General features: G+C 36.1%; 1 protein-coding gene across 3 annotated transcripts in view; it reads right to left on the bottom strand.

Moving 5' to 3' along the window:
- Nucleotides 1-7,005: 7,005 nt before the first annotated feature.
- NLGN4X (neuroligin 4 X-linked) overlaps nucleotides 7,006-15,248 on the bottom strand; it is a gene marked incomplete at its 5' end in the record, with an annotated part of 127,363 nt that continues 119,120 nt past the window's right edge. For all 3 annotated transcript variants that reach the window (XM_082071942.1, XM_082071941.1, XM_082071943.1), the window contains one exon: nucleotides 7,006-8,666. In XM_082071942.1, the coding sequence (XP_081928068.1) occupies nucleotides 7,817-8,666 (850 nt within the window). In that variant the 3' untranslated portion in view covers nucleotides 7,006-7,816. The remainder of the gene's footprint in view (nucleotides 8,667-15,248) is intronic.

The following is a 15,248-nucleotide window of genomic DNA, read 5'->3' on the forward strand; positions in this document are numbered from 1 at the left end:
TATCACCTCCCTGAGGAGATATTTCTTGTTTTCAATCCATGCTAGATCCTAGTTACATGGCAGCCTTCTGGAGGAAGAAAGAGTTCTCCACAGGAAAATTCACTGCACATAAGATCTGGAAGGTGTGTTAGTAGCGGGACCTGAAGGCTGGGTTCCTAATATCGGTCTCAGCTGCCCAAAGTTCCCTCAATTAATGTTTTAGTTATTCTTTAGCTGTGTGTGTTGCAGGTCTGAGAGCTGCTGGGTGTTGTTTACGCATCCTTGGCATATATTACTTCACATCCCACAGACTCAGCAAGAAAAGGTAAGTAACTTCAAACTTATCATTCACTGAAAAGGCAATTTACAGAGCTGGTCTAAACAAAGAACCACATCCTACCTATGTGCCTGTACATCTGATGATTTATCCTAGTGCCTCCACCAAAACCCTTTTACTGTACATGCCCAATTTGGAAATATGATGACACACTAGATCACAAGATTCAGGCAACACTGAGTAATTCTTCTCTTACACATGCTGGAGCTTTAATTTTTGGTAATGAAATTTTTATTTGATTAATTTTTAATCACATTCTTACTGACTCTCTGCTAAATTAATGGTGCAGAATCTACAGTCTGGGGAGCAGCACAGAAATTTTTTAATAAGCTCATTATAATGGGGGAGAGAGTGGCATTAAAGCCTCACAAATCAATTCAGCAAGTAACTGCTGTCCCATCTTCAGCAATTCCCTCACTGACCATTGTTCTTGAGTGTCTACATCTCCTTTTTTTTGCAGGTGGTAGCCCTACTGAAAACTGAGTAAGGAGCTTGACTAGCTCTCCCTGAGAGGGTCAGTGGTTACTGGAACACTGCATAACCTAGGGACCTTCCCTCTCAGTGTTCCCCACCCCCACCAGGAAAGTGAGGTAAAAAGCAGATTTGTAGCATAATCCCTATTGACCTCTACATATAAGGTGGTTCTCCAGGCAGGACCTGTGCTTGGCTTGTATTGTCATTATTCCCTATTTGTTAGTTTGGCATTTTGTCTTTCTTGGAATAAAAAGAGTTGAATGTTTCTTTTGTCATTCCCAGACACAAGCACACATTTTGCTTTGCTGTATTATCTGCCATGGCAGCACTGTTGTCTGGCTAAAGTAGGGCATCTTGGGATCTAATTTTGTGCTTCTCAATACCCAAATGAGCACCGTAGATTATGTTCAACATATCTAAATCCATATGGCATAGCATTATGACACAAAGTCTCTGTTCAAAGTCCCATTATAATCTCATTATCTGTAGTGATTTCATTTGACTAGTCCCTGTAAAAATGTATCCTTCAAGATACTTATTATTTTTTCTGCTAACCCTTCACACAGAAGAAATCCATCACACTATTTTAAGGTCATATCATATCATATCATATCATATTTCTTCCTGTCAAATTCATTTAGAAACAATTTGCATTTTATTCCTACTTATTTTCAACCATTCTTCCTGCAGCTTCGTTGCTGCTCTTCATAGGTATTCTTGAAGGAACAAATAGCATCAAAAATACTTTTGTAATATCATCTTCATTTCCTGAAATCCACAAATCCCACTCTATGTTCTGGAGTGAGACATCCAGTGACTCAAGTGTACTAAGCACTCATGCAGCTGCCTTCTATCAACCTGCACATTGCTGCCTTCATAAAATTACCACCAGTGTAAGACAGTATCTGCAGCTTCTATGAATTTTACCTCAGGTCTTATTTACCTTTGACATGATGCAGTGAAATTTTAATGCATGAAAATGGTAATTGTATTTATATCCCCAGATATGTGAAACAAGTCCCCACCAAGTGGAAGGCAGTATGCCATGAATTCTTCTCATACAAGGCTGACTGTGCCAGCCCCGTATTAGTTTGCTGTGATGGAGAATCCAGAAATATGAATCGCTTAAGAAGGTTTTTATGTTTTGATGGTAGTGTAATTAGCTGTATCTAAACAAGAATTAAGAACAATGACCTTCTAGGGTTTGAGAAATCTTGCTGTGGAATTGTATGCCAGGCTAATTTAATTCATACTTGATTAAAGTTCAACATAGAAAAGAAACAAATGTTAACAATGAATAATAAGCGTAATATAAAATGCAGAGTAACAGGAGAGTCTGGATCCAAGCCGACACTTCCCACTAAGACAAACACTATGTCAAATCTAAGCTGTTGGGCTGGCACAAAGTCCAGATAGCCATGGAGACTGATACATTTCAAAGATGATGAATATTGTTACCTAAATACTTCTTCAGTGGAACTTTTTTAACACTAAAAGCAGCAATGAGAAATGCTCTGTCATAGTCATTCAGCACAGAATGGAACAAACCTGGGGTCAAATTTAAGTGTTGCAACAGCAATAAACCTGCATGGAAATGTATCTGGTACGTCTCAAGGAAGTATCTGATGAAATAGTGATAAAAGGTGTGAGATGATTTGAAATGAGTGAGGGCTGTGAGAGATACAGCAAAAAGCACGACATCGGATATCAAAAGCTGAAAGAAAAAAAATGTCTCTAGAAATGCAATATTTTAAAAATAAAAGATTGATAAAGTTCACTATATTTTTGTGCCATATCTTTGGCTGTTGGAGAGAAACATAACTCTGCTGTCCATTCTAAGTTAAAGTCAATATATGCCAGTTTTCTGTCTGGCTTTTATTTAAAACCTTTTATTTGAACCTGGTTTCTTGGGAGTACCTTGAAGCATCTGGATAGCCTATAATTCCTGATAAAATACTGTAGAGGAAGTGCTTTCTATGCTTTCAGCACTTGAGGGTCTTCATGTAGGAGGGAAAACAAAAAGGTACCATCTATTTAATTTCTTGTTTAAATAAGTGTATATTCCAGAAGTAACTAGAACTGGCTGAAAATGTTTTGCCATTCTTTGTGTGGAAAGGGTGGAAAATGAAGTTGGGAAAATGTAGATATTGGAAAAATCCATCAACTTTCCATTGAAAAAATTGAATGTACCCGATTTGTTATGTTATTTTTACATTTGAATCATTGGAATATTAATGAATACTCTCCTAAACTACCACTGTGCCTCAGGGGAGCTGCAGTTCACTGTTTTAATGATAAAATTCTTTCTCTAATCTGGACTTTATGACTGGATTGTGTCTATGTCATCCCGAAGTGATTCAGGTTTCTTTACCACAGCAAAATTTGGATAAAATAGTCTGGCTGGGCTATAAAAGACTGAGAAAACATAATGTCCTTAAAATATAATTTTCAGAAGACACAGTGATGACCTTCCTGACCACAGTGGAACACCAAACAAAATGGTTTGATTCAAAACTTCATCCCAAAGTGAAATGTTATTTATTATGCTACAGCTCAAACAAGATGTTTAGACATTTCCAAACCCCTTCCTTATATTTCATTTGCATTAAGAAAAGGTTAATATCTTGTTTTCAGGCTAATTTGAGGTGATGAGAAGCATTTTAACATATTATGATATTAAATACATAATATCATAATTTCTAGTGGGATGATAATCCCAGTTTTTACCAGCTGCTAATGGCCTCTGGAGAGATTCAGGCTGATGAGGTTTGTGATGTCAAACAGCTGTAGATGAAAATATGAGAAACAGTTGCCAATAATTAACTAATACAGATGTAAAACTACAAATCTGAGACAAGCACATAATTGTCATGGTATTATTTCATAGCACTTTTATGTGATATTAAATACCATTAATTTGTCATACTCTTAGTGAAGTCTAAATAGGAACATACTCATCTGCACGTTTATATTTCAGACAGTAAAGAAATAACACAATATTTAATTAGCATGAACAGATTTCTGAAGCTTTTCCCTTTTTTAATGTGAAATTCATTAACTGAAAAGAAGGTAATATATTGAGTTCACCCTGCAATTTAAGGTGAACAATTCACAGAAGTGACATAATTGCAACCCCTTTTCTTGTGCATGAATTCTCTTAGAACAAGCTGTGAAATTTTGAAGTATACCTGTAATTAAACATATTTGCTGAACAATTCTAAATCTGCAGTTTATTTGCAAAAGCTTTATATACAAATCGAATATTCAAAACTCAAGCTGCTTGATTAGGTCAGTAGGCACAAGATATGTTTCTATCTAAGAAGCTTGATTCTTCATATCAAAAATCTGATAGGAATCATTCAGAATTTGCTTTTTGCAAATACTCCTCAATAATATGCTTAAAATTCATCATTGTTAGTACCTCTACTCAGCAGAATAGTTACAGAAAGCAAACAATACCCAGCCCAAATTATTAAGATGTCTATGTACCTTTCCAGTGAAAGGAAACATGTTTGATAAACAGAATTTAACACCATAAAAGAAGAAACTATATTTACTTGCTCAGCTTTTGACGAAAGAATGATATTAACATACTTGCATTATACGTAAATCTCTTGAGTAACTTATATTGCTTCTCCTACATATTTATCTAACAAAACTCATTGTCTATATAATTTTAAATATAAAACAAAAGTATATTTACTTGTGGAGGCTGGATGTATTAGACTTATCTGAATTATTTTGATCTCTAATTTGGAAGATACATTTCTCAGCTGCTAAGCTGTACACTCATTGGGAAGCTACTTATCTAAGGTTTTTTGTTCAGTGCTACACAAAATACTAAGAGAACAAATAAACCATTGCTTCAATGGGAGTTGCAGTGCATACAGGTAATAAATAGATGGAGTTTATTCTCTCGTATCTTCATTGTCTGAATTTCTTTCCTCTTACTGGTCAGTTCATGGAACTACAAAAGCCATGAAAACTCAATGCTAACTTAAAAGTGCAACCTCTGTTACTTTAATATTTTTGTACTGTGTATCAAGGCATTGTTTACATTAGATAATGAAATGGAGATGAGGCAGAAAACACACCTCTGAAAGACTTTCTACACAAAAGGATGAACACATAGTTCTTTGCACAAAGCATTAGAAAATACTGTGATATTTTATTATTAAAAATGCTGCTGAAAAGTTTATACATATGTGTCCAGCCATATATATCTTCTATCATTACTTAAGGCAAAAACCAAAAAATTGCAAAACAATAACAGAAGAAACCATTAAACCCTGCGTGCCTTTTAAGGTCAAGAATATAAGCCTGGGAAAGTACTTTTGTTCTTTTACAGTTTGCAAAGTATATTTTGATATCATTGTTATAGAATTCTATGAAGATCCTATAAATCTCTTCCCTCTATAAATCATACATCAGTCCAGATGTATTAAATTATTAAATCAACTTGATTGTAATTACTTTTAAAAGCTAAAATCATTCACTTACAGGAACTTTTTTTTACCAAATGTCACAAGCCTGACACAGTACTGTACATATTGCTAGCAGAAGACAATTGGAAGTACTAAACAAATACTGTAATTCACATTACAAACATAACCAACTGATTATGATGCTAAGCATCATTACCTTTTTTTACTTTTTTCCTTTTTTCTTTTTTACCTTTTTTTTTTTTTTTTTTTTTTTTTAAAGAGTTATGAACTGCTGCATCTCAGCCGAGGCATTACATAGGTGGTGGAAATGGCCTGGTATACAGTCAGCATTAATAACATTATGTGATGGATCAGTAAAAAAACAAACTAAACCAAAAAAATAGTTTTCCATTTGCTGCTAGTTCTATTTTGGGGTTGTTGCATCATCACTTTCCAGCCTGAGCATCCAGGTCAGGTTTATAGCACATTTATTTCCTTTGGAATCTGTTTTACTGCCTGCTACAACAAGGAGTTGTGCAGATGAATAGATCTCAGTGAATCACCCTCTCTTTGATTTTGTCAGGGTGACTAATCCAGGACATGTTGTTACAAAACAAAAAGCATAAAAAATAAGATGATGTACAAGGCATCTTGCGTTAGATACTTATGGGATATACGATACTGATGCAGCTTAGTTGTGAATTAATAACAGAAAATACATCTGGGATGATCATGTTCAAGTACAGACCAATTTGTTCAAATATCTTTGGTTACTGTCTCTTGATGATGGAGTAACTTTCGAAGATAAAATATAAAGCAATCTTCATCTGTAATAATTTATTTCTAGCTTTTCACACTCAAATCAGTTGTCTGAATCAAACTGCTAGGTCCCTCTGTTCGATAGCTCTGCTTGACCCCTGGTTTCCTAGTGAAGGAAGGGCAGAAGGAAATAACTAGTTAAGGATTTTGCCCTTTCTGAGAGTGATGCTCTCTGGGATTTTCAGTTTTATTCAGATGCAGAATGGCTGATGACATTTCTGTTTCTCTCTCCATAATGTTTACCGGCTATGGGACTGCTGTGTAACCAGCAAAAAGGAGTGTTTTCTGATGGGTACACTCAAGCACAAAATAGGATATTGGGCAGAGAAGTTCCTCACACACTGACCATTTCTGAATATTTTACAAAACAGCCAGCCGATCAACCCACCTTTTCCCCACTTTCAAACTGCAGTTTTATTTTGTTTAGCAAAGCTAAGAAAGTGCTTTCTTAGCTGAGATTCTGCTGTAGCTGAGCTGAGATTCCACTGTAGCTGCTGGTGAATATGGAGCTAGTTTTTCCCAAATAAGGCTGATCAAAACACAGGCTTTGTTTGCTTTTGTCAGGGCACAAAACTCTTCCTAATGTATCACAATAACCAAGCACTACAAACTGGACTCTGGATATGTATTATTGGATGTTTCTTGATTCAGTTCAACAAGCTTAAAACAGTAATTATTCTCTTTTGTGTATTTTTTCTCTATTTTCCAATCCATTCCTGTGTTGCAATTTAACAAAGGCTAACACAAAATTAAATTATAGAAAAGAAAAGTTTCAGAAAAGAACAACAATCTCCTATGATTACTTTAACATGCACTAGTGTAACCTGGAAGAGAAAATATGCAGGTCACACAGACAACTGTATCCTCTGCATAACACCATGGCCTCATATAAATGAAACATGTTAGAAAAAACGCATGTTTTTTTGCTTACCACTAGTAATTGAGAAGAAATTCCTCCTTTGGGCTTGGAGGAAACAGAGGTGATATGACTAATGTATATACACATAGGTCACAACTGAATGCACAATCTTTCTAAAAGCTCTTTTCAAACTGAAAACATCAATAAAAGCTTATTTTTTTCTTTTGTTTGTTTGTTTTTAAACTCACAGCTATGTACATTTTTACAAAGTTTCTTTAAATATAGTTCAGGCTGGCAAGTCATCTCTTTGCACAGAACTATACGTATTTTACTGCATAGTCAGTCCTCCTCTTTTTTTTTTTCATTTTTGTTTTTAATAATAAAATTCTATTTCCCCATCTGGATTACAGCTTCATATGCTGGGTAAAAGCCCATGGTGATGTCTTTGTTTTAACAAGGGCCATTCATGGTATGGCACATAAAGAATTTTTTAATTATTTTATTTATTAAAAAAACAAAACAAAACACCTGTACAGTCACTGGCTCTGTGTTCCAGAAGACTCTGCTTTTCTTGTTACACTCAAAACACCATTTTAAGTGACGACTCCTGGCCTCAACTTTCAATCAAAGTGGCTGATATCTTAAAGCAGTATCGTAACAGCAATGTACACTTTTCACATTTCACAGGGTTTGTAGTCGATCTTTAACATCAGCGAGTTTCTGTGGAAAGGATCAGTAAGAAAATAATGACTGTCCTTCTCTTTTACTTTTTACGTTAGATTTTGACAAGGTGTTCAATGGATCATATCATAACTTTTTCCTCTTTTTCTTTTTTCTTTTTTTTTCTTTTTAAATTTTTGTTTGTTTGTTTTTGTTTTTTCTTTCTTCCAAGTGGCTTGTGAGGGTTGAGGGGGAAGGGCTGAGCTATACCCTGGTGGTCGAATGTCCATGGGGCAAATTTGTACTGTTTTGTCCTCCACTGAAGGTGTTGAAAGTATGCAAAGGCTGCATTCCTGTTAATGTATTTGGAATCATGGTTATGGTGTTGGGTGTCATTAGTGGGATGTCATCTGGGGACCTTCTCAAAGTAAGCGTGTAGTCAGGAGGACAGGTTAATCTCAGTGTGTCATGGGCCTGCAGCGATTCACACTCATGGTCATGTTCTAGCTGTTTCATCTGCAACGACATAATCTCTTCATTTTGTATGTGTGCAATATCATTGGTTGTGTTCCTCTGGGGGCTGGGGCGCCTGTGAGTCTCGTGACGCCGCTTGTCCTTCTTGTAATATAACGCAGCAAAAGCTAAAATATTAAGGAAAAGCAAGGATGCCCCCACAGCAATGGTGACGCTCAGCTCCGTGGAATAATCTCGTTTGTTTTCTATCAGAACTGTCGTATCCTCTGGAGCTGTTTTATGGGTGTCTTTCGAATGTTTGGGGTTGTTGGCAGGTGTCATTGCTGGGCGTTTTGTGGCTGGCCACAATTTACCAGGAGAACGTCGTGTCACATAAGGAAATGATGTCATGTCAGGAGGGGGGACTTTTGTTGTTGTGGAAACATACTGAAATATTTCATTCAGGTTGTGAAGGTGAGGTACGAGCTCCAACCAGAAAGCAACTTTTGTTGCTCGGTAGTGATCACGAACTCGGGGTTTCAGGCCAATATGCAGATAAAGCTGGTCTTTAGGATTGTATTTGGACCAGGCTACTTCTTCAAAGCGGTTGGGTTTTGTGTGGATGAACTTTGTATCCTGTGGAACAGGCTGGTTTGGATCTCTAAAAAATAAAAACAGGCAATATTATAGTCATTTAAAAACAAAAGCAAAAATCAAAAAACCCCTTAGTCCTTTAGTTAATGGTATATCCAGTAACTAATGTAACCTAAAACCAGAAGCCAAGAAAACCCTCTCAAGCTTAACAACAGATCACAGAAACACAGAATCATAGAATGATTAGGGTTGGAAGGGACCTCTGGAGATTATCTAGTCCAACCCACCTGCTAAAGCAGGTTCACCTAGAGTAGATCACACAGGAATGTGTCCAGGCAGGTCTTGAATGTCTCCAGAGAGGGAGACTCCAAACCTCTCTGGGCAGCCTGTTCCAGTACTCTAGCACCCTCAAAGTAGTTTCTCCTCATATTCGATGGAGCCTCCTATGCTTCAGCCTGTGCCCATTGCCCCTCATCCTGTCACTGGGCACTACTGAAAGGAGTCTGGTCCAATCCTCTTGACACCCACCCTTGAGATATTCATAAACATTGATGAGATTGCCTCTCAGTCTTCTCTCCAGATGCAGTCTCACCAGGGCAGAGTAGAGGGGGAGGAGAACCTCCCTCAACCTGCGGGTCATAATCTTCTTAATACACCCCAGGATACCATTGGCCTTCTTGGCCACAAGGTTCTTCTCTGCCCAGCTTGTCCAGGTCTCAGTGAATGGAAGCACAGCCTTCCGGTGTGTCAGCCCTTCCACCCAGCCTGGTATCATCAGCAAACTTGCTGACAGTCTCTTAATCCAGGTCATTGATGAACAGGACTGGACCTAATACTGACCCCTGGGGAACCCCACTAACTACAGGCCTCCAACCAGACTCTGATCATAACCTTCTGACCTCTGCCATCTAACTGCCATCCAGTTCATGATCCATCTCACTGTGCATAAATTAACAGATGTTAATAAACAAAGGAAAAATTACTTACTGTACAGTGCATCTCAGACACTATAACACTTTTTTACATGAAAATGAAGAAAGGATTGTGCTGCAGTTTCCAAAATCTCATGTGAGGTTCTGTGACTCAGTATCACACTCCAAACCTGTCTTAGAGAGGTATTAACTACCTTTCCCTGTAGTTCAGGTTCAGCTCTTCTCAAGGTTTGACATAAACTTTCTCATTTAAGGCACCACTACTCCCACTGCTGTAAGTAGTAAATATGGACATCTAATACCTGTGGGTATGTTGGATTTCTATGTGACCATAAGAATTTATACTAGCTGTGTATATTACATAAAAAACTTCAAAACATAAAGTAGCAGGGCTAATACATGTAACTGGGGACTATTTCTCTTTGTGTTCCTTTACTGAACTATTATTCCCCCTTCATTCAAACATCTACTTTAAAGAAAAGCTTTTGAAGTATTTATGTCACAAATCTTTACACCATTTGCATTATAAAAATACTACTTGAAAGTTCCATGTGCTCATTGCTACTAAATAACTATGTTTAATGGCTGTAGAATGGTGATCCTTCATCCTGTCCCAGTGTGTAGGAATGAGAAATATATTATCTGAGATCAACAAGTTTTACAGTAGCTAATTAGTAGTAGAGATGAGAGTAATACATTGCTGAGAGATCATTTAAAAATTGGTAACCTAATATTTAACTGCTTTTCCTATCTTTTTTTTTTTCCTCTTATAGGTTCAGATTAAAGACAAACCAATGGCACAAAAGGCATTTAAATGTTGTCAATGTTATGTATCTTTATAATTTTAGTAAACCTTGTGTAAATGTGACTTCATTTTTGCATGAAAATATACAGAAATTTAAAACTATTAATACTGAGTTCAACATTCTGTTGTGCATGAGTTTGAATCCTCTTTTGCATCAAAACATATTTTCTGAGCCTTTGTGATACATTATACCAAAAGTACATGATTCATTTTCTGTGCATTACTCTAAGAACTTTCTGTTCTCCTTTCCATTCCCATATGCATTACTTTATTTCCTGTGAAAATGATTCCAGTATTTTCCTTTTCTTCCAATATACTGTTATATATGTTATGGGAATACCGAGACCCACTGCTACTGATTTTAAAGCATGTTTTTTTCTTTTTCCATTTTCAAAAGCTCATGGACATGATTGCCTACTTTAGCATTCCTTTGCTGTCCATAAAGAGTTATTCCTTAGTTCTTAAACCAGACTGGTAATTTGACTTAAATAATATTATGATTCTTGTATTCATCTGTTTATCTGAAAAAAAAAAAAAAAATATTTTACCTTTTTTGAGTGAAAGAAAGGGGTTTTTTTCTATGTAAGTTTTGTACTTTGGTTTACTTACTCTTATAGTTTTAGGTGTTTGTTGTTGTTTTGTTTGGTTTATACATGTATATATATATACATTTTTTTTTTACTGTATCAAATCTTTCACATCTCAGTAAGATATAAACTACAGGTTTCAGAACTGTGGCTATCTCATCTATCTATCTATCTATCTATCTATCTATCTATCTATCTATCTATCTATCTATCTATTTTTCATTTTATGTAAGATATTGGCCCAATTCAGTATATCTGGTAATACAGTACTTTGGGGTTCAAGACATAAATTCAAAAGCAAATTAAAAATCAGTAAGATTATAAAAATACAAAACATTTGACTTGTCAGAATCTCAAAATCCTGCAAGAGTGACAGCACAAAATCCATCTTGTGTTCTCCTCACTTCTTGTTCTTTTTCACAGCACAAAATACTCTGGGAAAGTTCCTACAGAAGATGTAGAAATTAAGTTTGCTCACATAAACTAGTTGCAATTGATACACAGCACAGAAGATGAAAACGAGCATTCATTTCAATGAGCCAAGCTGGATATGCACTTCTTTGAATTTTTTTTTTTACATATATATACAAAAAATTAGCATTCCCTTTCCCTACAAACAGGCTATTAAACAAATAAATATAAACCTCCCTTTCCTTTCCCTCTCTTCCATTCTCTACCTTCATCTCTCCATTTTAACAATATTTATTAGGAATAGCCAATTATTCTGCCAGCTCCTCCAAAAGCAAGAGAGAAAATTACATGACATGAGGCTAGTCTTGTATTTCAGGATTTGTTTACATGGGTATGTGGGCATGAAGCTGTTTTTTGAAACAAGAAACAAAAAAAAAATCAGCCAGCCCTAAAAACAAGTCATTTTTTTTTTTTTACTGTGGCTGTCAGAATTCTACCACTGGATGATAAATATCTAGTTTGGTTTTGGTTTTGCTTTTGTTTTTTTCACAAGAAAATGCAATACCTAAGTCTAGGCTAAATAGAGGATCTAACAATGCATGCATCTTGGTTTTACAGATTAATGATAAATTTACCACAAATATTCAGTTGGTATAAATAAGATTTTTTACTTGCCTAGGCCCATCTCTTGTGTACACTGGAGGCAATTCTTAAAATCATAAAGTTACAACTTGTGACATGCTAAGTCTTTTTCTTGGGAAGCTGGGTAGTTTATCTATTATGAACATTTTCCCAGTATTATAGATAGGCATAAAATAGAGATATAACATACATACAATCATTTGTCCTGTTTAATCAGATGTTTGACAACAATTTTGATCTGTTACTTTAAGTTCAAACTTCCATTGGCTGTTTTAGCTTCTCACATCACCTTTGTGTTTCTGGACATTCTTGAGGCTCAAGTGTGAAGCTACAGAACAAAAGACTGCTAGGAAACCTTCCTTTAAAAATCTACTGCAATCATGGTGATAAAAATATAACCTCAATAATATATTTTCAGTTCTTTACTTCTTCCAGTAATGGCTCTCATGGGGACTAGATGACTTGTTTCCCAATCCCCCTAGTTGTCAAGGAGGCTTTTTTTTTTTCTTCATCCTATTGCTAAAACAAGATCAATGATTTTTGTTGTTCATTTTGTTCTCTGATTTTTTTATTTTCTTCACCTTTAGAATTCAATTTAAACAGCTTCTCCATCAAAATATTCCCCTGCTATGAAAAGCCAGAGCTTGTCTTCATATGATGGAAGACCATATGATGATCTTTCTTGTCTTATTTAAAGTGTTTCTTTATTAATGTGCAGAATCATCTGATTTCAGCTATCACTTTTTTCTCGCCACTTTCAATCTGCACTGATTTTACTCAATTTAACATGTTGCTGTTTATAGTTTGTGGGTTTTTTTCTCAGGTGATAGAAAGTAAATGTATCTGCAATGGATGCTGACTGAAGAGCAACACACGTTCTTGTTCACAAGGTGAATTAGTAGCTGACGTGAGGGCAAATGAGGGAACTCAGTATTTCATATCTGGTAATAGTGGCACAGGAAGAATGATGGGGAATCTTAAGAAGTTTTCTCTTATCCTCAATTCCATATAACATGTTGAAATACCATTCATCTTTTAACTACTCCTGCAATAACAGTAGCTATCAGTCAGGACAGTGGAACTGTTAACATTAATGCACTTAAAGTGTTCTATTCTTCTGTGTCTTTCTCTAACTTTATTGGAGAGCAAAATATTGTAACAGTTACATACTGAGTCTGTCTCCAAGACACTGAAAGGCCCCTTAATCATTTATTTTCTTTGAGTAGTCCTCTTTTTTCCATATCAAAAAACAACAAACAAACAAACAAACAAACAAAACCTGTGTGGCATTTCTTCATGTTTCCACTAACTTTTCATGTTGTCGCGATATTAATAATGGTACAACCATTCCTGTCTGAAGCACTGGTACACAAGTGTATTTTCCCTTACTTCCTTTCCTCACTTATCACCATCATGTCCCACTGTTGCCATGCTTCCGGTCACCTATTATTACTACTAAAGAAAGCAAACCGTAAGTCCACCGTTTTGTTTGACTAATGCAGATTGGCCAGTGGAGACAGTTATTTTTTCAGACAAAAACATCAAATAGAAATGCAACAGCCTCATAAAGGAGTTCACAAGCAATTGATCTGAAAATGCACTTAAATCATTGTAAGTTTAAGTGTGTCTTCCATTAGAAAGCCAAAGTGAACAGAAAATGCAGACATCCTAAATAAGATAGGTTTTTGTTTCTGAAGCAATGGTAGTAAAATAATTCCAGAGTATTTATCTGAAGTACAAAGAAAACAAGGGTACACCCTTTAGACCTTTATCTTTCCCATCACCAGCCTAGGTAGAACTGGATAAATGGGAGCCAAAACAAAGTACTATAACTCCTCAAAAGAGAGTAGTTTTCAGAAACCTGACAGAAGCCTCTAATGAGAATGTGGCTTTGTATCTGCTTTATGAAACTTCGAATACTTCTTCACAAGAGTGTAACTGTCAGAGTATCTGTGAAGGACTGGCACACTACCCCTCATGTCCTTCACTCTCCTTGTGCTGATCTGTCTGCAAAGGTTGTTTCATGAACCTAACTAACAGAACATTTGAGCATCTAAAATTACCATTACAGTTAGGATTGTACTACTGGCAGCAGACTGAAGCTTAAAGTGTACCTCTTAATGAAGCTCTCACATATAATTTTGCACATAGTGGAACCCCAAGCCATATTTTCATGTTGTTTTTGTATCCCAAATGTAGTTTGTCATACCTGTTCTGTAACAAATTGCTTTCCTATTTCTGAGGCATGTAAAAACCGTAGTTTTGAAATGGCTAAAATTAGTGTTAAGGAAAAAAAGTCATAGCACAGTAGAAAATGGGAGGATTAGCAAAATGCAGCTTCCAGGTATTCATTTCAAGCACAATCCATTTGCCATTAAACAGTCACTTTAATTGTCACCTCCTATTTGCTGGCTTCAGTAACTGACTCCAAAGTAAAGCACAATAAACACACCATGCCTTGTGCTGTGTCTTTGACACCTAGTGATTTTACAGGATTGACCTAGCCAGCCTTGGCTGTAGACCCATTAAAAAAATGTGTGGTTTTTATCAGTGGGTGGTATGTCAGTTAAAAGCCCACCACAGTTCATCAGAATGATGCTCCATCTGAGCCATAATTGTACAATAAGTACCTGGATGAAGCCTCTGTGGGAGAGTCATCAAGGCTGGAAAAGTCTCAGAGACATTAAAATTAGATAAATAAATCTGCAGTTTTAATGTTCAAAGCTCACCTACAGGGAAATGTGGAATAATAAAATTGTGCAGTTAACAGATTTTTTCATATGTGTTACCATAGGTACAAACACTAAGAAAGCAAAGTTCTAACTGAATAAGGGTGGAGAAAAATCAATTAAGAGAAAGGGCAGGAAAAAAAACCCCAACAACAGAGTCTTGAACCATATCTATCTTTTCGAGAGCTGGAAGACCAGAGTGGGCACATGGATTTCCATGTGGAAAGGTGGAGAGGAGAACGGTTACCCCAGGTATGTGCCTGTTTATCTAAGTGTGAAGCGCTACAACCTCCCCTTTTCTGTTGGAAGCACCAGAGATGCAGAGCAAATATAATCTTAAAATAGTATTTTCCTCCAAGTATTCTCTTGTACTATCCAGAATAGGTAATCATTGTTCCTATAAATGAAGAAAAAACCAAACCAAAACAAACAAAACAAATCCCCCCCCAGACAACAAGGTAATGCTTCTTGCATTGCTCTTTTCCTTTCCTTGTAAAAACTGAAATTTTACAGCTAAAGGTCATTTTTAATGACACATATTTC

The sequence above is a fragment of the Streptopelia decaocto genome (genome assembly GCF_964273445.1).
Source record: "Streptopelia decaocto genome assembly, chromosome: 1".
In the NCBI taxonomy this organism is placed as follows: domain Eukaryota; kingdom Metazoa; phylum Chordata; class Aves; order Columbiformes; family Columbidae; genus Streptopelia; species Streptopelia decaocto.